Source organism: Jatropha curcas, chromosome 7 (genome assembly GCF_041381405.1).
Source record: "Jatropha curcas cultivar XTBG-Jc1 chromosome 7, XTBG_Jcur_1.0, whole genome shotgun sequence".
Taxonomy (NCBI): Eukaryota; Viridiplantae; Streptophyta; class Magnoliopsida; order Malpighiales; family Euphorbiaceae; genus Jatropha; species Jatropha curcas.
Genome location: NC_143157.1, coordinates 19,016,400 through 19,041,803, shown reverse-complemented (window position 1 = coordinate 19,041,803; position 25,404 = coordinate 19,016,400). Strand labels below are relative to the sequence as shown.

Below are 25,404 nucleotides of genomic sequence, written 5' to 3'. Positions count from 1 at the left end.
TTTTTGAGTTTTTAGTTGCAAAGTTGTTGGTTATTTGGTGGAGCATATACAGCTGCTTGTTTAACTTTTCTTGGCTTTTATCAAGGTGGAAAATTCTGAGTTTTAATTTGCATTGCCTCTAGTTATCAATAGCTAATGAGAAAGCTGAGTTGGAGCTGGATATAGCCTTTTCACTGTCAGATATCAAGGATAAGTATAAGGTGTGGTAAATTGATATCTTGTTATTTTTAGATTTAGTGTTCTAATCTCTTCTGTTGTTGTTATTTGTTTACCTTATTAAGGGAAAAAAAATTATTCAGGGGATGTGTGAGAGGCTTATCTCATATTTCCTTTGGGAAAGGCTGTGTTTCACTATCTGTTTCTATTCTTTCCTTTTGATTCAGGACGCTACATTATTGCCAAATTGGAAGGCATTTGAGACAATCATATTTCTTGAACGGGTAAGGACATTGGCTATTGTGCAGTTGAGACACAATCATTCCCACTCATGTATTCATGTGCTTATGCCTAATGTTCTTCCAGAAATCATTTGGATGATCCATCTCTTCACATAGCTACATTATCACTTGGTTTGCAGCATTTTTCTTTGTGATACTCGGATGTTATATGGAAACGTTGATGGTGTGTGTGCAAATCATATTTGATACTTTCTAAAGCTTTTTATGGTTTTGCAGGATGATGGTCTCCATGATTCAGATAAAATTGCTGCATTTGATTTTGATGGATGTCTTGTCGAGACAGCTGTTAAGATGTATACTTCTGCTTTTGAGTTGTTCGGTATTGAAATTTTGGCATTTCCAAATTTTGCTATTGGAAACTATAGTCTAATGCACATTTGCACTCTAGGTCTAGAATGTGTTTTGATCTATTGTAATATGCATTGTTGACACCTATGTTATGTTTGATTCAAGGAAGGAGTGAAAGGATGGAAAGGAATGCAGAGACTGAATAAGAAGGAGAGTTCCCTGTCTTTGTATGGTTAGGTGGAGAGCCATCAAAAGAATCAAGAATTGTCTCCTTTCCTCAGAGCTTGGTTCAACCCTTGCTCTTCCTCCTAAAATTGGACGATTGAGGGAGGAAAGGCTAACAAAAATATATATTTTAATGAATGGTAACATTTTCCCATTAAATATCAATGAATATCAACCATGCATTTAAATCCGATTTTCAAAAATTTATATGTGCAAAGGTGTATTGGTTAACTTGTAACTTTTTTTCTGTCCTCTGTTTCTTAAACCAAACAAAAGAGAGTTCTACCTTTTGTCTTCCTTCAAACCAAAAAAACTAGGGAAAGAGAACTTCCTTCCTTTCTCCTTCTTTTCTAACCTCTTCCGTCCTCCCAACCCAATAGGCTTTTGCCATAGGATGTTAGAGGAATCTGAGGAAAACATCAGAAAATTGAACCACTAGTTGGAAACAGATCCATATGGCCAACTAGCTGGTTTGGGAAGGCTTAGTTGAGTTGAGTTGAGTTAAACGAACGGAAAGGGAAAAGAGAAAAAGAAAAGAAGAAATTTATGATCGGTTCCTGAATTCTGTCACTGAAATTAAAAGCCTAAGTGGCATCTTTGCTTAGGTGTAAATTTAATGACAAATGATTCTTTCCCCTTCATTCTTTTAGTGGCTTATGGCTATAAATGATTTATCATTTATTGAAAAGAAATTAATAAAAAAAATACATGGTCTCTACATGGATGGCGTTCACTTGCATGTACTAGGTACAAACAATTTGTTGTTTATGTGTTTGTGCAATAAAGGATATATATATATATATAAATGGTTTATTGCATGTAGGGTCTAAATCTTTTTTCTATTTGTAGATACACAATGTTCATTGAAAGAACCAAGATTTTTTTAAGGGGCCAAATTACTTATATCATGAATAGCATGAGCTTGCATTTATATCTGCATCAATATAATATATTTAAGTATATGTGTTAAAACGATGTAAATTCTATCTTTATTGTAATATTTATGCTAAAGTAACTTATTTAGGAAAGAATTTGTGAAACCAATTTAATGCTTTACCTATAGACTGACAACTGCTGCATTTATACAACTATTCTTCAAAATGAAATATAATTTCCTACACCCTACATGAAATCAAGGAAGAAGTTATGCACAGCAAACAGAACTTCAAGATAAACAAAGTAGGCAGAGGTCAAGGATAAGGGAAAAGAAATGAGTAAAAATGTGTATGATTTGCAAGAGACTAAGATATCAAGAAAGATGGGTGCTTCTCCTACATAAGGAGTGATAAAACTGTGATTATATTTGTCATCAAGTAGAATTGGTTTCTTGAGAAAACTTTTATTTAAACACAAATTTAAGATTTATTTTGGATGAGTTGAGTAAATCGTGGTTCACTGAATTTCATCATTTTAATTTAATATGATGGACCATTGAACTAAATATTCATTATCTTTGAGATTTTTTTTTTTTAAATAAAGGACCTGTATGATAAAACTACAATTAGAATTTGAGAAGGTGAATTTGGCACTACAAAATGGAAAAATTTTGGAGATTGGTCTATGCCATGCCCCTCAATCCCTCCCTATGCATCACTGACCTTGTCATTCTGTTTGCCTTGGGCATGAATGACATGAATTTGAGAAGTGTTTTGGTGTTACGTTGCTAATGTTTTTCAAGTGAAGATTGTTTGCGCCACTGCAGATAACAAGTTATCATTAGTAATCCAAAAAATGAGAGATCATTAAACTTATGTCATCAAGTACCTTCCCTATGGTGTGCTAGTTAAAAATTGCTCATATAATGACTCATTCTCAGACATTATTGAATCCAATTAATGTCTTTTTCTTTCACTCATTTACTTTTCCCCTTCTTGTCGTTTTGTCTTGTTTTTTTTTTTTTTTTTTTTTTTTTTTTTTTATATTGCAACTGATATTTAGTGATTCTGTCATGTTTAATCAATAATTATATTCCAGATATATAAATATATTCATGTTATTTTAAAGAATTGGTACTGTTACTGTCCTGACACAATGCTATCAATTCTTCTAACTGTTTTATTCCAAATACTTGTTCAAATTCCTAAGTTTGAATCTTTCAAACCTATTGCTCTCGAGCGTCTATCTGATGATTGCACTTCGCATTATCAGTATCAAGTTGAGAATTGAAGTGGGGAAGCTAACTATATTATTTTTTATTCCAGAGTTGGTGCAGATGCATGGTCCCTTATGTATCCCTCAGTACCTGATAAGTTGCGGAGCTTATATAATGATGGATACAAGTTGGTTAGTTTCTTAGCCTTCCGAGCATGGTTGCTTTTAGAAATTTTATGGTTCTGGCATCATGCTGTTTGATTTTATGATTAATATATTTTTAATGTAAACATTGATTTTTTATTTTTTTTGAGGTTATCTTCACAAATGAATCTAACATCGATCGCTGGAAGAAGAAAAGACAGGTAGCAGTGGACTCTAAAATTGGACGCCTCAACAACTTCATCAAACGTGTAAAGGTTCCAATGCAGGTTGTTCAAGCTGCTGACATTAGAATATGTTTTCAGTTCATATTTGTAGAACTCCATTTTTTGTTCTTGCGGGTGATGCTGAACATATAATTTTAGTATAGTGTATACAGAGATTAATGTGAATGGTTTACAGTAATCAAACTCTTGGAAAGTTAATCCATAAATTAATTCATCATTTTGATTCAAAGGGCTATGGTATTCTCTCACCTGTATTTTTGTCTTCAAAGAGGTTTGAGAGGCAAGTAATAGGATCAAATTGTGAAAATAATTATGCTCTCAATTTTGTTTTCTTTTGTGTATTTTTCGAATCTTCACAGTCTACCCAAGACTAAGGCTTGGTTGTTGTGGTTGCTTTTGTATAGTCTACCAATGTATAGTTTACTGAGTTAGGATTCCTTGACTTGTTCCTGAATTATCTCAAAGGATTGTTTATTTCCTGATGCTGAATTACTGAATAGAATATGGAAACTTGATGAAATGTCTTTGAAGCTCGGAAGATTTACAGCCCTGAGCTTATGGCCTGATACATTCTCTTAGGTCCTGTATATCTTATGTTCATTGTGAAAAAATCAGCTAATCTCTTAAATTCCCTTAGCTCTTGCTTGTGAGTTCTTCATTAGATGAGCCTTAGAATTGATGCTACTTTTGAGGATTTGGCAATTCATTTAGTATTCTATATCTGTAATATCCCACAAATCTCTTCTCGTAGGTGCTTTGTTAGTACAATATTTGCAGGTGTACATGTTATCCCAAGTAAATGTGGGAGTTGTTTGCCTTCCAGAATAGTGTCCCACTTCCCTTTTCTAACTAAATAGCTTTTTCTCCAATAGAATATGCAAATTTGAAATGTTTGACTTACAATATCTGTGTGCAGGTTTTTATAGCGTGTGGGTATTCCAGTGGTAAAGTAGAAGATCCCTTCCGCAAGCCCAAACCTGGCATGTGGCGGATCATGGAGAAACATTTTAACTCTGACATTTCAATCGATATGGACCAGTTATTTTCTTCTTCTTTTATTTATTCATTATTCTGTTTGGGATGTTCTGGGCTCATGAGATCTATACTTTCAACATGCATGAAATTATTTGAAATTATCTGCTTAAATTTCACCTATAGTCACTATACAAATGATTAAATCTCAATGATGTAAGTGAATTGAACATCTGTAAATTTGTGCCAATAGAACCACTGAAACAAACATCTGACCAAATTTCGACAACAGCCATTTTAAAATTTTTTGGGTATATTTTGTATCCTTAGTGGGCCAGCAAGGCATTTTTCTCTACTCTCTGTTCCTTCCCTTGATAAATCCCCTCTTTTCTTTATACCCTATCTACTGGTGAAAGAAATGAAACTAATATTATGCGAGGTTTTCCCCTTTCTCATTCTCTCTACTCTCTTTCTCACCCTAGTAATTTTTTTTTTTTCATGTCTCTACTGCAAAGCTGGGAGAAATAATATTTCAATGGCCCATAGAATTCCTGAATAGTTTTGAAGGTTGCGATGTAATACTCCTGATTGAATGTGGCAGAAAGTCGGCCCCATTAACCTTATTGTTACAAAAAATAGGTTCAGTGATTTGTAAGCAAAATTGATATTTAGTGATTTTAATAGAATTCAGTGATAGCTTTAGTGATTGCAAGGGAAATTAATTTATGCTTATCTCTGTATTCTCATTAATAATCTTGTCTGACTGCTAATTATGTAATGACTTCTGTATGACAAGGAATTATGGTTCAATAAAGGCTTTCATGTCTTAATTTGCAGATCTTTTTATGTTGGGGATGCGGCAGGGAGAATCAATGATCATAGCGATGCTGACTCAGAATTTGCAAAGGTAAAGTTAGATCTATTTGTTTTATGCGAGACTGTGGTGCAAAAGTTGTCATTTGCTGCTGTACCTGGTATTTGGTTCTCTGATGAGCTAAATTTATTTGTATCCCAGTGCCCAGAAATTGACACACTTTTGCAGAGCTTTCTGTCTATTGACACACAATTACAAATCAATGTTTCTGTTCCCAATATGATTCTGAAACTATTGGTTACCTATTTAAATGCCCTTTCCCTAAAGGAAGCGAGTCCTTTCCCCATAGAACACCTCGCTTCCTCTAGGAGGATAGGGAGACTCGAGTTTCAATTTTTCCAGTAGAAATTAAAGAACCATAGGGTCCCTTTCAGAGGCATAACATCGGGAACCAGCTTGAACTAATAATGCCATAGAAAAAACTTTTATGATTCAAAAACAATGATTCAGGCTATCATATATAGTAAACCAATTGTTGTCTGAATGTTGTTCAAAAAGTGGCATTCACATTGAGGTAACATGGTTCTCTCCATCTGTCTCTTACATATGCATGTGCAGGAAATATATCTGTCATCACATGGAGGGATAGATCATAAGTTAAACGAAGTATTGCTGAATAAACTGTATTGTTTACTTATTTCCAGTACTGTTCGCTTTTCAATGTTCTTGAATTTGTTGGATATGATGTTTCCTATTATTCCTTTAGGAAATGCCATCTCGTCCCTCCCCTTTGTTCCAATGATTCCATTTCATTAAATTAAAGCTTTTCCCTTTTGTTGTAGGCCATTGGACTGAAGTTCTTTGTCCCTGAGGATTACTTCTGCGCTTAGAAGATTTTGGTCATCAGTACCTGGTGCAAGTGACTACCACAGTGATCCAAATCAGAATTGTACTCGTTCCCTGGGCATTCAATTATCAGACTTTATATTAGTAACTTGAGACATCTGCTGATTTGCTTATATGTTGTGGATTAACTCGTACTCTCTCTCTCTCTCTCTCTCTAGTAATGATCTACTGAAATTTGTACAATTAAGATCAAAATGAAGGTGATTAGTTCAGATATGAATTGCCAGGATATATAATATATTATAAAGCCCCAATCCCAAATTTTTTTGCTTATATACTTCTGGCTTTTTTGTTTTAGGAAGCGCATTAATACTCTTGACTTTCTATTTGTTTTACCATTTATTCCTGCACTGCTGCTATTGCCACAGCCAAAATGGCTGTGACCAGCCTTAATGTCTTTGAATTTCAAAACTTAATTAAACTAATATTTTTGGTTAAAAATTGGGGAATTACATTTAACATTTAGGAAGACCAAACACTAGCTAATTCAACTCAGAAACAGCCTGAACCAAGGATTTTATTTTACGGTATATTAAAGAAATTTTGTTGTTTACCCTGTTTACCGGCAAACATAAACGGTCCACTATCCTGTAGGGAGGCTTGGACAAGGGAATTCAAGTGGCTAGGGCCAGATTTCTATTGGATAATTCAGTAACTTTGAAAATAATAGTTCACATTGATTCTCCATTACAGTTACTGCAAAAGAGGTTACTGAAAATTAAGCTCAAGTCGATATACTTGTATTTCACTTCACTGAAATTGGATAACATCGTTAATTTCATGAACTTTGTTTTTGTATAGAATCTCGATTCTGAATAAAAATGCTCATGAAAAAACAGAGTTTGTCACATTACTAAAATTACCTCCCAAAGACTTGCACAAGTCTGTATGGGAATTCGACACTAACTACTAATTTCAAGATTTCTCTACATAATTTTGTTCTTTGATGACAGATGAAGAGAACATTTTCATATACTACAAAATCAAGATTTACATTCCAATGCTTCATCCCTTCCTACCAATCTCACCATCCAAAATGGCGTGCCTGGTTAAAACGATCTCCTTGACAAGGTTCCTATAAGTGAAAGGTCTAACTGCTGCTCGCAAGAAAAACTCTGGAGGAATTCTACTCTTCTTAATTCTCTTACGCCATTTACCAAGACCAACGGTCTTCCATTCTCTGGGACTCACTTTTGCTCTAACACCTCTCAAGGCAGTTTCATCTCCATCTTCTTCATTCTTTTCTTTCTCTTGAGCTTCCATTCCCTTTGACTGCTTCTTGTACAATTCATTTTTTCCTTTCCCTCGAGTTTCCATTCCCTTTAACTGCCTCTTATACAATTCAGTCGTTGTCTCTACACTCCATCTGGCTAGATTCTCCATTGCTTCTGCACTACTCACTTCTTTCTTAAACTTCTCTTCCCAGTATTTCTTCTCTTCATCATCATCATCATCATCATCATCATCATCGTCATCATCATCATTGCCCTCTACTGCATCCACAACAACATCATCCTCATCACCATCACCATCATCTTCAACCCACTCAGTGAACTCTGTCTCATTATTATTCCGATCCTCATCATCGTCAGGTGCATCACAGCCCAACTCCATTTCCTCTAACTTGGCCTTCCACTCCTTAGTATAGGGATGCAACAATTGCACTGGATGATTCCTAAGCAAGAACTCTAAACACCTGGATTTCTTCTCCTCACTCAACTTCTCATATGCATTCACTACATCATCTACATAAGCCTTTTGACTAACTTTTACAATCTTACACAATCCTTCATAATATGTACACATTTCTACACTCCCACCATCTTCTTCATTCCTAAGCTCAAATATAAAGTCTCTTTCTGTTTTCGGATCCAAAAATGGCACTAAACCCCTAAAGAAATCCTCTTGAGGCTCAAACCTACATTGATAAACTGGTCTCTTAACATAGATAATATCTGGCCTAAACCAAGCAGCACATTGTGTAATCAGTTTTCTTGCTTGATTACCTAATCGACCCATCAAATTCCATTTATCTATCCTCTGCTTACCAGCTTCTAAAACAACTTCACTAACTAATGTCCATTGCTCCCATGGTTTTTCGGTTATTACCCATTTCGGGTGCCTAGCAAACACCCAATAACGCCTAAGGCCGACATTTTTGTCCAATAGTTTCAATTTCTCTCCAAAATCAACCTCCATCTCAAATTGTTCAATCTTCTCCCACTCTTCCTGGTCTTTAACTTCGCTGTACAGCGTAACGCGCTCATCAGTAAAACGACCTGCTATTGGATCCCCAAGAACCACTCCGCGCCATGAGTACGGTCCAAACTCACCATACTTGTACCAATCGTATGGATGTTTGAGATTTGGGTCGTCTTTCTCCATGAAACGGACCATCCGATCGTACCCAAGACCAATTAAGTTGAGCTCCTCCTCTGTGAAGTTATCGGCATGGATCTTATGCGGGTTTTTTATCCGGTAAAAGAGGGATTCTGACAGCTTCCGTGCTTTCCTACGCGCGTTTTCCCTAATTCGCCGGAGATATCCTGGGTCCAAATCTATCCGAGGTCCCTGTTTGTTCTTGCTCCGGCCGGCAAATGCCCGTGTTTCCCGCCGAAAAGAGGCATTTTGGTGGGAAAGCGAGGGAGTGAAGAGTAATTGGGGTTTAAGGACTAGGGTTTTGGGGCGCTGAGGGAAAAGAGAGACATTAGGAGTTAGGGCTTTAGAGAAGGAGAGATCCTGAGCCATTATGAAACGGTTGCGAGAGCGACAGACATACAAACACAAAAATAGAGATCCACATCCCCAAACGGTATCGTTTTAATACAGATAAAATCAATTGTAAAATCCCATAAAACGGTGCGTTCCATTTTGCCTGTCACCAGGAGATAAATTCCTCTACCCAACAAAGAAGAAAACAGAAAAACCGCCACGAGAGGCAAAAACGATGTCGTCTAAGCGAAATCACACGACGGAGCTGGGATGCATAGCGTGCGAGGAGCTGAGCGACGTTGGCGCAGGAAAGGAAGGTTGGCTGGTGGATAACCCGAGTCTTCTATGCGCGCTTGACACCCACTCTATCGCTCTCGCAAATCGTTCTCTCATCTTAATCACCGGATGGGACGATGGGCCCCGCCTCAAGATCCGACCCAATTTATCTCCCATCGAGTCTGAATCTATCACCGCATTGGAGTGGCTGGTCTTTGACGAAATTCGAGTTATTGCTGTGGGGACTTCTTGTGGGTATTTATTGGTTTATTCTTTGGACGGGCAATTGATTCATAAACAGGTTAGTTTACTTAATTAGTTAATTAATTAGCTTTTCAAAGTTCAGTTAATGTTTGAATTTTTAACTGAGTTTAATTTATAGTACAGATGGTGTATACTAGGCGAATTCTGAAAATAAGAGTTCGTGGAACTAAGAAAGATTTGACACAACAAACATCATCTTCAGAAGAGATTTCAATTGTTATTCCTGGTGTAATTGCACGTTTTGATGGCTCTGATTTTCAGGTACATACATATTATGATATCTTTAGTTATCATCACAGAGGATCAGAGACTATCTAATACTCTCTGCTTGTTCGATTATAACAATTAATTAAGCTTTACAGTAAAATTGGCAACTGGGTTTCTAGAAGAGACATTATTTATTTTTGTTATTAAAAAAAAGAAGGCAATTTTACATCGGTTTTGGTGCTTGACATAGAATATGCTGCAAGAATGGCTTCAAGAAACAAATTCTCAGTTTTGGGATGAAAAGCCCACTAAGAGGGATTCAGATGCTTTAGGGAACACGTTCAAGAGAATACCTTACCAGTTATGGAATGTTAATAAATATGGGTCATGCGCTGATGCAGCTATTACTGGCATTATGCCTCCTCCACTGATGGAAATTCAGGTGACAACATCTGCTCATGCTCTATATATATATGTAAATTAACAGGATTACTCTCTCTATATTTTCAGTTTATTTTTTCTATACAGTTGTTTCATCATTGTTGCAAGAGCCATTATCATTGTGCTTATAGTTTTTAGTTTGCCTTTTGATGGTTTCATATTCCTTAGTTCTCCCCTGTTGTTCCTACATAGTAATGGGAATGGTGATTCATCCATATTTCTGGTATTTCAATTCAGCTGCTTTTATTGTTGGGCAGTCAAGTCAACGATACTATTGTGCAGTCACTGTAGGAGAAGATGCTGTAATTTCAGCTTACAGGTCTGTGTTGTGATTCTGTTCTATATCATTCCTCTTTTATGCTAGTGCTGCACTTTTGTCATAATTTCTTCGCCATGGAATGATGTTGACCAAGTTCGGTTTCAATCTGTTGAAAGACTTTCAGAAGACCGTGGCAGATCTATAGTGGGAGCTATTCTGTCAAAAGTTGTACCTGCAACATTCTCAACAATAGCTTCTTTCTCCAAAATCATATGGCGGAATGAACAGAAATCAGCCAAAAATTCAGAAGCAAAGCCTCAGTCATTTGCTAAAGGTGAATTTAGTTTGCTTCGATCTCATTTTCATTTCAATTGTTTCTTTGGTTGTATCGTAATATTTGTGCCACATGTTTGAAATATAAAGTTAAAAAAAAAAACATTTGTAAATAATGTGTTCATTTAATTACACTTTTCTTGACCTCAGTTTTGCTTTTCAATATTTATTGCACTATTCAAGTAATTGATTATTGCAATTTTTTATTATTGGAAGCTCATTTTCTCTCGGTCAAGAATCAACATTAAGTTCTGTTAAATAGTTTGTTTTAACTACCTAAGGAGAACATTTTTCCAATGCTATCTGTTATTCTTGTTTTGTCATTGCTCCAAATATTTGTTAGATTTTAGCATGTTTCTAGATCTATGTTGTCTGTGATTGCTTCTATGGATTATGCAATTTTGCATCAAGTATTCTGATGCTCATTTTGGTATTATTGATTATGGTCTCCCTCAAATCCAGATTTCATACCCTTATTTCCTTTTCCTAAATTTCTTGCATTGCATTTATGCTCAAAGTCCTGTGTCTTTTATGGTTAACAAAAAGTTCTTCATACTGAAAAATCAGCGTGTCGTTAGAAAAAGCATTTACATGGTTATATATTCATCATTTAATTAGTTTGCAGCTGATATTATTTAGTTTGTACTGTTATTTAATTGTCCATACCTGTGCTGTAAAACTGATATGCTTAAAGAGAAGTTTCTAAAAACATGTTTGTATTCTCTTTCCAAAAGCCCTAATTGAATAATATACTATCACTATAATATGTCACAGCTTCTCCATTGACATGTTTGAAGGATCACCCAAGGAAAGGTGAGAAGCTCACATTGTCACCAAGTGGAACATTGGCTGCAATAACAGATTCACTTGGTCGTATATTGCTCTTAGACACTCAAGCACTTGTAGTTGTGCGGCTGTGGAAGGTTTTGTCTTCAGCACTAATAAAATTTCAGCATCTCTCTATGCTAGTAGTTTATCTGTTCATTTTTCTCTAACACTAGACATCATCACTTCCCCATCAGGGATATCGTGATGCTTGTTGTTTCTTCATGGAGATGCTAGTTAAAAGGGACAATGCAGGGGCTAGCTCCTCTTATTATGAACCATCAAAGAGCGATTATTGCCTGTGTCTAGCTATTCATGCACCTCGGAAAGGAATCATTGAGGTATGATTCCCTTTTTTCTATGGTTTTCCCTATTGGTGGATGAGGCATTTGTTTCTTATGTTTTTCCAGTTTAATGATTTCACTCAGTGAGCAATGTTTGAGAAATTATCTTGCCACAATTTAAGCTTGCTGTCATATGGAGATGACAAGAATCCCTCTTTGTGTGTGTGTGTGTGTCTCTCTCTCTTTTGGGGATCCAGTTCTGCTTTCAAATAGGGTATGCACAGAATCAGCTGTAGTGGTCGTTTTCTGTCTTTATATACTTTGATATACTGTTGTAATAATCAGAAAACCAATCTGCATAGGAGTTTGGTATTCCAGTACCATAATTAAAAGTGGATGTAAAAAGAAATGGCTTGGTGCAATTTTCATACAGGTTGGATGTAAGGAGCACAGGGGACCATCCAACTTAGTCTGAAGTAATTTATAAAATCTAGTACAGAATTTATTTCTGTTATTGTTCAATTTTTAGGATTCTATGTTTTCCTGTAGAGATGGGATTAGTTTTCTTCAAAATGTCATAGGCAGTTTCCCTTAGTTGGGGTAGCTGGCTAGGCAATTTCTCTAAGTTGTGGTAGGTAGTTATTGTGTTTTAGTTATTTTCTCTCTTTCCTTGCTTGTATTTTAAAGGAGAACTAAACGAAAAAAATGCAAGCACATTTAATTGAAAGGTTGAGTCCTAGGCTTATGAGATTGAAGAATTCTCTCTACAACAAGATCTTATTATTTGATTCTTCAAAATAGGGAAGAACAGGCAGAAAATCAAACAAACACAATAATCCTTTATTTGGGACCATAGCATTGGATCATACTCAAATTTGAACATACAGCCTTCTCGTAAACTCTCTATTGCCACTCAGATGTGCACATGCATACGCAGACTATGTGCAAGAGCATCAGACCTGTGCCCATGCACGCTGTCAGCATGGGGACTCCATGGAGGAGATGCATTGTGCAGAGTGCAAATGGAAACCATTTCGCAAGGAATCATTTCAGTTTATGCATTTGTACTTTGCTCTATTCTTTCAACAGTGATGAAGTGACCTTGCTTTCATTTTTTCTGAGTTGCTGTATAACATTGTCTCGTTTTCTAGCCTGTGCACACACTTGGTGAAGGAATATATCAGTTTGAGGAATGTACAAGCCTACAACACATTTTATACGTAAAATGTCAAGAGTCGATAATGAATGTTTCATTTTCTTAGTTGTAATTCTCCTTCCTTCTCGATAGTAGAGTTTTATTTGCAAGATTGTCAGCATGCGTAAATTATAATTCGTAAGGTGATTTTGCATGCAGTATGGAATTCTCATGTACTCATTATATGAAATTAAAACACACATTACCTTTTATTGATCAATCCATGCAGGTCTGGCAGATGAGAACTGGACCACGTCTTCTAACAATTCAATGTTCCAAGGGTAGTAAATTACTTCAACCGACATACAGGTTCGGATCGTCAGCAGACTCGCCATATGTTCCTCTAGAAGTATTCTTGTTGAACGGAGATTCTGGACAATTGTCAGTTCTAAATCGCTCTCTTAGTTGAATTTCCAGAAGAGTAATCTTTGTCCTCAGGTTCCATGCAGCAAGACATTACACTAGAAATGCATTTGCATTACATTTGTTTACAGCTTACCAAAAGAAGCTTTACTGTTGATTCTTTCATTTCTTCAGCAACATATTGTTTTTGTTTGCTGTATAATATTGTAAACAAGTGTAATTTAGAAATGTACACAACACCTCAGTAATCATAACATTTTCTATTTCCCCATGCTTAAGGCGGGGAGGAAGGGAAAATTTGCATTATGGTAGTAACTAATGTTATACAAACATTTTAACATCTAATGATGTTCTCGTTCTTTTTGTTCAGAGAAATTAAATGTTTGAAATTGGGAGATTGATTGGCATTTGTTTATCTTTGTACTTTAGGCTTAGGGGTACGGATAAAATCTGTTCAGCCTATTACTTTCTTGTTTGATAATTATAATGAAATTTATCTGAGACTAAAAACGAGAGAAAATTTTCTATAGAAGATTGACGCCATGTTTGAATTCACATATATCTCTATTATTAAATTCACTTTATTATTTATTGGTTTTCAGTTTATATATGTGTTTTCATGCTTGAACTTGGAGAATTGGACTCCACTCTTGGCAGATTTTGCTTTTGAATCGTCAAAGGAAGAACTCCAAAATGAACTGGTTGAATCAGTGGTTGAACCGTTTAATACATGTAAATTCAATTATTCCGGACCGTTTATTTGATGATTATAATTATTTAACTAATATATATTATTAATTTTTTTATAACAAACCATTCATCCGTTAATAATACAGCTTTATATGTTAGGGTGAGTGGAGCAAACGGTCGGTTTGGTTCAAATCAAATTGAAACAAGGCAAAAAAAAAAAAAAAAAAAAAAAAACAAACTGATGTTTTTGGACGACAGATTGAATCAAACCGAAATTGGTATTGAACCGAATTGATTCAATTGAACCAGTCTATTGATTAGTTTTTGTCATATTGGTTCCATTTTAAGTCCAACCGATGAATTTTTATAAAATTATTTTGAATCAAATAATAAATTTAGTTCAAATCGAATAAATTGATAAATTGAACCTCCCTTGACTAGTTGACCGAATCGGATTGAAAATGGAACTGGCTCAATTTTCAGTTCGGTGGGTGGTTTTGCACGCCCATACTAACGAGAATGAAGATTAGGGTTCACAGAGCCATTTGGATTGAGAGAGAAGAAGAAATTGGGGAAGAACAAGAGAGAGAAGGCAGAAATTAGAGAGAAAATATATTGTACTCTATTAATGCTTGAATGTTTATTTGCCTAGATCTGGGATTTACAGGCAAACATATCAGTTATGATGTGGCACTAATAATGCCACACAACCATTAGATCACCAATTACTCACATTATCATATATTCAATCTTATTGATTTTTCTTAATCTACTATATATAAATATCTAAAATATATTTTATATTTTAACAATAAATTTTGTATATTGTTTTAACAATATAAGTATATTGATTCATTATAAATTCTTTTCCGTCGCTACAGATTGGTTAATTCAAGAAATGATCAAAAATTTGGATTTCTATCAAGTAGTTATAATATAATTAATGCTCTGTTTTTCTTTTTGGAATAAAGCTCAATTTGCTTTTTGAATTGGTGAGAAATATGCAATTTGCCAAAAATTAACTTTTTATATAATTTATCTTTTAAATTTACACCAAAAGAAAAAAAAAGCTTGTTTTTTAAAAAATAATTTTAAAAATATTTTTAACTAGTACAAGTTATTTAAAAACTTTTAAAATTAGGAATGAAAATTATTTAAAAAATACAAAAATAATTATAAAAATTAAAATGTCTTGTCTTTGATTTAAAACATTATTAAAGGAAATATTTGATTTTAGAATTATAGAATTAAAAACTATATGATTATTTTGAGCATTTGGGATGAAAAATATTTATTATTTTTTGCTTAATTATTTTTAACTATATTTGATTTAAATTAAGTATTTAATTTTGTAAATTGCATTTAATTTAAATTAAATATTTATTTTATGATAAAAATTGGATGTTTTATTCTTTTGGTGCAAGTTCAGAAGATAAATGTACAAAAAAAATTGATTTTTAGGTAAGTTGTATATAACACTTCAGAATCCTGTTTCTAAAAACTAACTTCAAGGTCTCTAAAAACTAATTATTATTTTTCCATCTTTTTTATTATATTGAAAGGTCACCATGCAGTTAAAAGAAGGGAAAATTGTACTTATTAAATGGGGTAACTAATATATTCAACAAGTTCAAACTTTTGGACTAAGTAAGACGAATATATTATTTAACTTTTGAATTCTGACGACAAAAAAAAAATCGATAGCACTTTCAGCTTGTGGTATCCTAAATTTAATTTTTTTGTATAATTTGCCGCTTTTTTATATAGTAATAATAATTTTTAAGATTTTTAATTTTTTATATTTAAAATATTAATTTAATATGTTGTTAATATAATTTTTAAAATGATAATTTTCATATCTTTTAACTATCTAATCGGAACAACTTAAATTTTTATTTTTAAAACTATTTTATTTAAAAGTTTAAATATTAATTTTAAACCAATGATATTATACAACATTATTATATTTAAAATAAATAATTATATTAATAAAATTTAAGCTAAATACATTTCACATTTGAAAATCCAAACCTCAAAACTAATTTAAACCCATTGGGAATCCCCAAACCATGATAAAATCAAGCAAAATCCATGAATTGGGCCAAATCGGATCCTAATCAAACCCAAACCGATATTGGCCAATTAGAAAGCTCTAGAAAGTGAGAAATTCCCAAACAGTCCCACCCTCTCTTCTCTCTCCCCCCGTTTCTGCGACAGCCTTTCTACCCTCCCTCTCCGTCGATTTTCCGGCCACCAAAGCCTACAACTGGCCGACTCCACCTCCTCCTCACCAGCACTACTCCGGCGACTCCCCCTTCCTATTTCCAATCGGTTTTAACGCAGAAAAGAGAGGAAAAACGGGGCTGAGGTATTTTCCGATTCAAGCTCCATCTGCTCTTTCGGGTCACCTGAGCTCGATCTTGGAAAACTAGACTTTCTTCACGCCACCATCGCCTCTCTGGTCACCACTCCTTCCGGTTCCGGCCTGTTTTGGCGTTGCAAACAAGAGAGAGAGCTGCTGCCATCTCTTTTCTTCCTGATAGTCGCAGCAGCACTTCTCTCTCATCTCCGGCGACTCCAACAACGACCGGTAGACTTCAACCCTTTCTCGTCGATGGCGTAGCTCCGCTCTCTCCTTCTCCATCGTCATTCACCGCCTGGCGCAGCAAATCATAAGGAGCTGCGATATTGCTCTTCGATCGGGACAGCGCCACTTTTCTTTTTCTTGTCCTTTTTTGGTGAGACCGGCTAGGGACCGGCCAACTACACTCCCTCCTCACCTCCAGCGTATCTCTGGATACCTTCCCATCCTTTTCCGGTCAAGTTAGCAGGCGGCAGTAGGGATATTCGAATTTAGTTGCAACTGCCGGTCATTTTACCCGAAAAATTTTGATTCCCGGCTTATTTTGCAGCTAGGTAAGCTATTTCCAGCCTTTTTCTTTGCGATAAACGGTCTCTTTTGATTTAATTGAAGTATAAACTGAGATTTTCTGTAAAAATTGTTAGATTATATGGTACATTACAAATTTTGATTATGAAGTTAAGGAATTTTCACAGTGGATGCAGCCATTTTAGCTATTCACTTGAACTAATGCTCTGATATGATATATAAGGTATGGGAAATCAAATTTTTGTTAGTAAACGAATTAACTATTATATATAGTATGGATTTAAACTAAAAATCTTGATTCTTTTTAGGTTGGCAGCACCATTTTAATTGATTATTTGAATTATAGCTTATGGTATAAAAATATGATATTGTGAATCAAGTTTTGTTGGGAAAGGAGTTAATGGACGTGTGTATGGGTTCTAATCATAAAACTTTTGATTTATTTAGCTTGACAGCATCTAGCTACAAATTAAGTTCTCGATGGGAAATAGGTTAACTACCATATCATGTGCGAGTTTAATCAAGAACTTAAGGTTTCTTTGATATGATGGCAGCCTCTAGCTAGAAAAGATCTTGGTTTTTGCTTACATTAAGTTCGTATTCGGTAGTAGTAATATGTTTTTTTTTTTTTTTTTTTTTGTCATAATTGTTGTTATTATAAAAGTTCTACTGATCAAGATGGAATAAAATAAAAATTATTTTGTTATGGCGGCAGCTAGCTTAGCCCTTTGTGTTTAAGTTTGCTTAATGAATAGGAAATGGTGTGGTATATTAAACTTTTGATAGAAAATAGACAAGCTAATTACGGAAAATGTGGATAAACTTGTGTTTTGTTATTATAATTGTTTCCATATTATTCTATAGCTTGAGCTTTGAGAATGACGAGAGGAGAATTGATGCAATATAGGACCTATTTGTCAAATGACGAATTTTGTTAGCATGTAGGCTATGAGTTTTGATTAGAAAATTGTTTCTTATGTTGATTTAGAAAAAAGAAAGACATGTATAAAGTTATGTACGAAGCGGCTAAGTTTAAAGTTTTAAATGTATAGTATCAAGTTTAAATTGTTTCTTAATGTATACATATATGCTTATAAATGTGTGTGTGCGTGTGTGTGTAAATAGATATATATATATAATAAATCATATTATTTAGAATATAAAGTAAATTTATGTAAAGTAATTGTGATTATTGAATGTTGATATTGATATTAAAGGAGGATGGGTACTTGATTTGATTAATTGCCCGATGGATGAGTTATGTGGATTGAATGAATTTAAATGAAATCACTGATATTTAAATAGGTAGATAGTCCAATTTTTAGAGGAGATGTTGTCGAAATTTCGTAGAATTTAGTCTAGTTATAGCCATTAGTCATGTAGATAAATTTGTTAGATTAATTCTTTAATTCTTTATTTAAATTGGTCATTTGTCTGATTGCATTCTTAATCATACAATTTATTAAACACAACGCATCAAATTGCCAATTAATATATGCAAACATAAAGATATAATTATGATATAAATATATAAATATAGTGATATATTAATAATAATATAATAATAAAAAAATGATTACTAACTTAACATTTATAAGCTTCTTATATGATGAATAATGTATGCATGCTTATAATGATATGCACTATTTATTATTATTCACAATGATAGAGAAAAAAATAATGTAATCAACATTCAATAATCACAATTACTTTACATAAATTTACTTTATATTCTAAATAATATGATTTATCAATCCTTATATATATATATATATATATATATATATATATATATATATATATGAACGTGATTATTGAATGTTGATATTGATATTAAAGGAGGATGGATACTTGATTTGGTTAATTGCCCGATAGATAGGCTGTGTGGATTGAATGAATTTAAATGAAATCACTGATATTTAAACAGGTAGATAGTCCAATTTTTAGAGGAGATGTTGCCGAAATTTCGTAGAATTTAGTCTAGTTTTAGCCATTAGACATGTAGATAAATTTGTTAGATTAATTCTTTAATTCTTTATTTAAATTGGCCATTTGTCTGATTCAGTTCCTTCCTTTGCATTCTTAATATATATATAAGGATTGATAAATCATATTATTTAGAATATAAAGTAAATTTATGTAAAGTAATTGCGATTATTGAATGTTGATATTGATATTAAAGGAGGATGGGTACTTGATTTGGTTAATTGCCCGATGGATGGGCTGTGTGGATTGAATGAATTTAAATGAAATCACTGATATTTAAACAGGTTGATAGTCCAATTTTTAGAGGAGTTGTTGCTGAAATTTCGTAGAATTTAGTCTAGTTATAGCCATTGGAGGTAGATAAATTTGTTAGATTAATTCTTTAATTCTTTATTTAAATTGGTCATTTGTTTAATTCAGTTCCCTCCTTTGCATTCTTAAATTCTTTAAATCGTCTGGTTCGTCTACTGCTCCTCCAAGTCAAAAATCCTAACTAGCGGTTCTTTTTTTCCTCTATCATTGTGAATAATAATAAATAGTGCATACCATTATAAGCATGCATACATTAGTTATCATATAAGAAGCTTATAAATGTTAAGTTAGTAATCATTTTTTTATTATTATATTATTATTAATATATCATTATATTTATATATTTATATCATAATTATATCTTTATGTTTGCATATTAATTGGTAATTTGATGCATTGTGTTGAATAAATTGTATGATTATTTGTGTGATGATATTGTTATGCTTTGTTTGTGTGGAATTAGAATGATGTGAGTTACCAATGGGTTTGTATTCAATAATGTTTGTATGATTATTTGTGTGATGATATTGTTATGCTTTGTTTGTGTGGAATTAGGATGATGTGGGTTACCAATGGGTTTGTAAAGGTGGTCTTCAATACCGTTGGCCATGTATGCTCAATACCGTTGGCCATGTATGGGGAGATCGGCGCCCTTGTATGCATTTGATGATATGGATTATATAGAAAATCACAGGGTGGCCTCCTGTTGGTAACAGAAATAGAAAAGAGAATATGGAAAAACAATAAGAGGGTTGGTCAGGTGAGGTTGAGACCGGTCGGCTATGTATGGCGGATCGGCTCTCTGGTGTATACGTTATGAGAGGGCGAGTCATGTGTGAGGGCGGTTCGTTGAGATTTATGGTGACACCATAGATCAATTTCCACTTATTTGATTATGTGAAGGTGCTATTGTTTGTAGTTGTTATTGTGGTGCCATATGTGTGACTGATCGAGTGTTCACTTAGTTGCTTTAGGATTCATCTCGTGTGAATGTTTGGGTCATATGCTATTTGTTATTATTCACTAAGTTGAAATACTCATTCAATTTTTATTTAAATTTTTCAGGAAGTAGATTCTCTCCACTCCTACAAAAGCTCTATTCTTTCACCACAGAGTAAGAAATGTAATCTTTATTTTCAATAATTATTTTGATTATGTTGGTAGTTGTATGAGAACAAATTCTATCTTAGATTTCATTTGAACTTCGCAGCTGTACGATTATTAAATCACTTGTTATATATAGATATTGGATTGTTATCATTATATTGAACAGTCTAATTGAAATATTTTCATTGGGCTTGACTTCTTGAGATATATCTATTGGGTATATTGATCGATAAACAATGTTCTAGGCTTGCTACGAGTCTCGGTTGCCTTAAGTCTACCCGGGTCCTAGTGCCGATTCAACCTATCGAAACGGGTCGTGAAACTAATAAGTATTTAATTAATTTAATTTTATAAGTTGAGGTGTCTATTGATCAATTAAAGTGTTTAGAAGGTATATTTTTGTAAGTTGAAATAGGTGTATTCATCAAATTTTTTAAACCATCTAATTCGATCTAAAACAACAGTTTTAAAAAGTTGAGGGTCTAGTTTGGTTTGTAGAATTAAAAAACTAAGCTTTTAATTCGGTTTGAACTTTTAAATGATAAATAATTCAATTCAATTTTGAATCAAAATTTCTTTTGCATTGATTAGTTTATATTAGACAATAAATTACAGGATTATTTTATATTGGATAATAATTAAACCATAATTTCATATTAATTAAGTAAATTATATAATTATTTTATAAAAGTTTAAATCATTAAAGATTCATGAAAAAATATATGATTATATATTATGTGCAAATTATACTTTGAGCAAAATTTTAGTTTTTTATAAATTTTTTTAGTAATAAATATAGAAATAAATCAATATTTAAGTTCCATATTTATAAATTACTTAATTAACATCGTTAATCCTTTTTTTTTTTCTTGTTAATTAGATGAATGGCGAAGTTTTTTTTTTTTTTTTTTTTTTTTCAAACCAGCTAAATTGTCAAACTAAACTAAGTTGTCACTTTCGATTTTGTTTGATTTGAAAATTTTGATGATTTGATTTGATTTTAACTTTTTTTTCAAACTGCCGATTTAAGTTTGATTGAATTATTGCTTCAAACCAAATCAAACCGACACTGAATTAAGTTGAAATGTCCAATGATCAAAGTAAAAATTAAAATTGCTGCAAGATTTTTTATGAAAAGTGCATTGGTAAATTTATGTATGAGCTGACTAAATAATGATTTTGGTTGACCTATTTTTGACAAGAAACATTAAATGAATATCCAAAATAGTTAATCAAATCTATTAAAGGATTTGTACTTGATTTTCAAAGCCTACTCGTATTTCTGTAATTTTAACTAATTATATTAATTTCCAATTCAACCTCTCTCCTTTTTTTTTTTTTTTTTTTTTCCTTTTTCCTGAAATATTTTCAAGCCTTTCACTCAGTAACAGTAATATTTTACAGAAGTTGAGTTGTGGTATGAGACAATCATCAAGAGAAGCGTGCACAGTTAAGATGGCTCTTTTGTTTTTTTTTTCAAAATAAGTTGGGGTATGAGATTGGTGTATGAGTTGTTTATTTCCTATTTAATCAATAAAAAAAAGAAAACAAATAATTACTTTCCAATCTTTCTAAATCTTATAAAGAAATAATAAAATAAAAAGAAGAAAGACATCAAAATTTCACCTCAAGATACGAAAATTATTCCTTGTGTTTTACTCTTAAAGTCCAACATTTGTTCTCAATAAGGTTTCTTTTTTTGAGAATTTCAATTAATTTGAAAACACGATACCAACTAAAGAAGTAGCAGCAGCAACAACCACCACCAACATTCATGGCTACCTCTCTCTTTCTTCTGCTCCTCTCCCTCCTCTACCTCCACTATCCTGTTCTCTCCACAGCCAACATTCACAAAGCCAAAAACCTCTTCAAATCCCAACTCCTTGCCGAACCCACCTCTCCACATGCTTCCAATTCCAAATTCTACAATGACACCCCTCCAGCGGTTTACTTTGAAGTAACAAAACCCATTGAAGTCCCAAATAAGGTCAAACCTTGTGTACATACTGTCCTCCAACATGATTTTGGTTCTACTTATGGGAAACCTCCAGTCCTTGCAAATTATACCCCTCCTTCTCATTGCCCATCTGAACGTTTCTCCAAAATTGTTCTCGAATGGGGTTCGACATGTAAAGGAAGACAATATGATCGCATTTTTGGGGTTTGGTTAGGTGGTGTGGAGCTTTTTAGGAGCTGCACAGCTGAGCCAAGAAAAACTGGGATTTTTTGGTCTGTTCAAAAGGATATAACAAGGTATCATTCTTTGCTTATTAAGAATGAGACTCAAGAATTTGCTGTTTATATTGGTAATATTGTTGATAGTACTTACACTGGGGTTTACCATGTGAATATAACTATTCATTTTTATCCTGCTGAAGAGAAATTTAGTCATAACGAGTATGGTTTGAGCGATGTGGTAGATACACATGCTTCAAAAGCTGATTTGATCTTACCCATTTCAAGAAATTTGCCATTGAATGATGGGTTGTGGTTTAAAATTGAGAATTCCACTGATACCCAATTTAAGGAATTCGTGATCCCTCAAAATGTGTATAGGGCTGTTCTGGAGGTTTATGTTTCTTTTCATGAGAATGATGAATTTTGGTATTCAAATTATCCTGATGAGTATATTGTTGCAAATAATCTTACTGATTACCCCGGAAATGGTCCTTTTAGAGAAGTTGTTGTTAGTCTTGATGGAGAGGTTGTAGGTGCAATTTGGCCTTTTACTGTGATTTATACAGGTGGGATCAATCCTCTCCTCTGGAGACCCATTACTGGTATTGGTTCATACAATCTTCCTTCTTATGATATTGAAATTACATCATTTTTAGGGAGTATATTAGATGGAAAGACCCATGAGCTGAGTTTTAGTGTCACAAATGCTTTGAATGTTTGGTACACAGATGCAAATTTGCATCTTTGGTTGGACCATAAAAGCACAAAAACAAAAGGGAAGGTTTTGAAACATAAAAGTAAACCTCTAGTTTTTTCTTTAGCATCAAATTTCCAGGATTTGAATGGAACAGTCTTGACAACTGCAAGAAGGTCCATATCCACAAGTGGATGGGTACAGTCTTCCTTGGGGAAGATTACCACCCATTTCAATCAGCTCTTCAGTTACAGAAACTCCATGGAAATTGGTGATAATGGGAATTCGCAGATTGTGAATCAGATAATTGATTATAGTGACACTGTTTCTTTCAGAAAGGTTAGTTCTTCTGTTCATTCATTCAAATCATCAAAATCCTTCCTTATTGACCTGTACTCGGACTTAGTTGATGAAGGAAACGACACTTCGTTAATTGCGACAAACATCACATTAGGATTCAGCGAGAAAGTAAAAGATTCTGGATTTGGATTTGGGGCAAGCTCTCTGAAAAATCTGCAGGATTCACAGGGTTTTATGGTTTTAAAAGAAAACTCGGTGGTCGGTGGAATGGGAAGTACACAGCAGGCTTACAAATATGATGATGATAATTTCTGCTACTTTAGGGACGTTAGCAGTTCAAACTACACCGTGCTTTATGACAAAGTGAGAAATAATTGCGATAAGAAGTGAGGTGGGCATAGCATGCCACGATGCTTATTCCAATTCCATTCTGAAATATTTTAAAATTTAAATTTTCATTTCATTTTATTCTAAATATATAAATTCCATTGAAATTTGATTCGAAATTTCTAAATTTAATTTCTTATAATGTATTTTAGGATGTAAATTTGGAATTTAAATAAGGAAAAATACTAATTATAGCACGTGATATTTCATTCTATCAATTTAAGGCCACTTTCTGGCAATCTGGCCTACTTTTCTTTGCTAGCAAAACCCTTTTTGCCTATTTCTAATTGATTACAATGGTAATGGGGAAACGGATATTACAAAGGGACAGAAAAATAGTGGGCGCCTCAACACGGTAGAAATTGATATTTAGCAACCGATTATAATTATTATTATATATATATACTAAAATAAAATGCAAAATCACTGTTATAGAACGATGTTTTTCCTATAAAACCATGTAATTTTTCATGTTTTTCCCGATTTATGCTTATCATATTATTTAGATCAGTTAGATTTTTTCTTTCTTTTTTTTAATAATGCCGTTTATTCTATGTTTCCAGTGACTTCTCCATTTACATTTGATACTGTCAAACAAGTAAGAAGAAAATCGGATGATTTTGCATATAAATACAGGTGCTTTTCTTTTCTCTTGAAACCTTTTTAGTATAATTTATCGATATGTTCAAGCTTCTTTGAAACTCTACTATTTCAGATGTAAACAATATTTTACTATATTTAATGTTTTTTTTTTTGAAAAATATTTTAATGTTATTATACAGAAAAGAAGAAAATCAACATTTATATTTAAGAGAAATTTATAGGTGATAAGATTTATATGATTATAACAACATAATATAAATGTCTATAACGGAGTAAACATTTATATTTAGTATTGTCAAACAGGCAAGAAGAAGATCATATCATTTTGCACGTGAATAGCGGTTTAATATGATATTTTGATTGGTACTTCTCTTTTCTCTTGAACTTTTTTAAGCTAACTATCTCCCATAGTTATAATTAATCTTTATAACAATTAATTAGAAACGCACCAAATAGACCGAATTAGTAATGGATCTTTGGCCTTGGAAATGGAAAAATCCGTTTCTAATTGGCATTTCTTTTAGTAACCAATTAATCACATAAATGAATTCCTATAACCAATTAACAACTTAAATGAAAATTTATTGTGTATCAAACATATCTAATACAACAACAATAACATCCTAAATTCCAAATTGATGAAATGCATATATTTGCCTTTGAAGTTTATACAATTAGTCTTATTAGTACCTTCAGGTTTGCGAGAATTTATCATAACTGTAAATTTTCACATTTCTATAATAATTATGTTCATTACATTATAATTGAACTCTTGCAAAGTTATTTCATTTTGGTAATGACTATAGTTATTTCATTTTGGCAAGAGATATAATTATTACTGAAATGTGAAAATGTAGGGTCATGATAGGTTTCTTGCAAATTTGATTTAAAGGTCTCACAAGACAAATCGCATAAATTTTAAGAGTTCATGCATTAAGTTATTTCAAATTAGTTT

At 33.2% G+C, this 25,404-nt stretch overlaps 4 protein-coding genes and 1 long non-coding RNA gene across 6 annotated transcripts; 4 read left to right on the top strand and 1 right to left on the bottom strand.

The window, feature by feature from the left end:
* Window positions 1-122: 122 nt before the first annotated feature.
* LOC105637019 (phosphoesterase) lies at window positions 123-6,416 on the top strand (the record flags this gene model as incomplete). The annotated part of the gene is given in 8 exon segments (XM_089723943.1): window positions 123-200; window positions 384-440; window positions 675-751; window positions 3,173-3,254; window positions 3,377-3,493; window positions 4,368-4,489; window positions 5,261-5,330; window positions 6,080-6,416. Coding segments are annotated over 8 exon segments (651 nt in total), but the record flags the coding sequence as incomplete, so codon positions are not given.
* A 555-nt stretch (window positions 6,417-6,971) lies between these two features.
* Window positions 6,972-8,923, bottom strand: LOC105637045 (uncharacterized). The gene has a single exon (XM_012220443.4). It carries the CDS (start codon window positions 8,889-8,891, stop codon window positions 7,149-7,151), a length of 1,743 nt encoding a protein of 580 aa, XP_012075833.1. The 5' UTR covers window positions 8,892-8,923; the 3' UTR covers window positions 6,972-7,148.
* Window positions 8,924-9,003: 80 nt separating this feature from the next.
* Window positions 9,004-13,709, top strand: LOC105637018 (Rab3 GTPase-activating protein non-catalytic subunit). 2 transcript variants are annotated; one of them, XM_089724099.1, is made up of 8 exons: window positions 9,004-9,432; window positions 9,519-9,656; window positions 9,853-10,044; window positions 10,301-10,362; window positions 10,479-10,636; window positions 11,410-11,558; window positions 11,658-11,801; window positions 12,546-13,161. In XM_089724099.1, the coding sequence occupies exons 1-8, from the start codon at window positions 9,091-9,093 to the stop codon at window positions 12,621-12,623; spliced, it is 1,263 nt and encodes a 420-aa protein (XP_089580225.1). In that variant the 5' UTR covers window positions 9,004-9,090; the 3' UTR covers window positions 12,624-13,161. The 2 variants fall into 2 exon arrangements, with proteins under 2 accessions (XP_089580225.1, XP_012075808.1); XM_012220418.4 differs by lacking the exon at window positions 12,546-13,161 and adding an exon at window positions 13,169-13,709 and having other exon boundaries at window positions 9,008-9,432.
* Window positions 13,710-16,021: 2,312 nt separating this feature from the next.
* On the top strand, window positions 16,022-20,443 carry LOC105637016 (uncharacterized). Its single transcript, XR_001046986.4, has 2 exons — window positions 16,022-16,908; window positions 20,246-20,443. It is a non-coding gene; the product is annotated as an uncharacterized LOC105637016 (long non-coding RNA).
* A 1,511-nt stretch (window positions 20,444-21,954) lies between these two features.
* LOC105637015 (peptide-N4-(N-acetyl-beta-glucosaminyl)asparagine amidase A) lies at window positions 21,955-24,557 on the top strand. The gene is made up of 2 exons (XM_012220417.4): window positions 21,955-23,850; window positions 24,410-24,557. Exon 1 carries the CDS (start codon window positions 22,062-22,064, stop codon window positions 23,847-23,849), a length of 1,788 nt encoding a protein of 595 aa, XP_012075807.1. The 5' UTR covers window positions 21,955-22,061; the 3' UTR covers window position 23,850; window positions 24,410-24,557.
* Window positions 24,558-25,404: the final 847 nt, after the last annotated feature.

Coding starts and splice junctions, on each gene's coding strand:
- LOC105637018 (XM_012220418.4), top strand. CDS start 9,091: ATGTCGTCTAAGCGAAATCACACGACGGAGCTGGGATGCATAGCGTGC. Junction 9,433..9,518: donor GGCAATTGATTCATAAACAG/GTTAGTTTACTT, acceptor TTTATAGTACAG/ATGGTGTATACTAGGCGAAT. Junction 10,637..11,409: donor GCCTCAGTCATTTGCTAAAG/GTGAATTTAGTT, acceptor AATATGTCACAG/CTTCTCCATTGACATGTTTG.
- LOC105637045 (XM_012220443.4), bottom strand. CDS start 8,891: ATGGCTCAGGATCTCTCCTTCTCTAAAGCCCTAACTCCTAATGTCTCT.
- LOC105637015 (XM_012220417.4), top strand. CDS start 22,062: ATGGCTACCTCTCTCTTTCTTCTGCTCCTCTCCCTCCTCTACCTCCAC.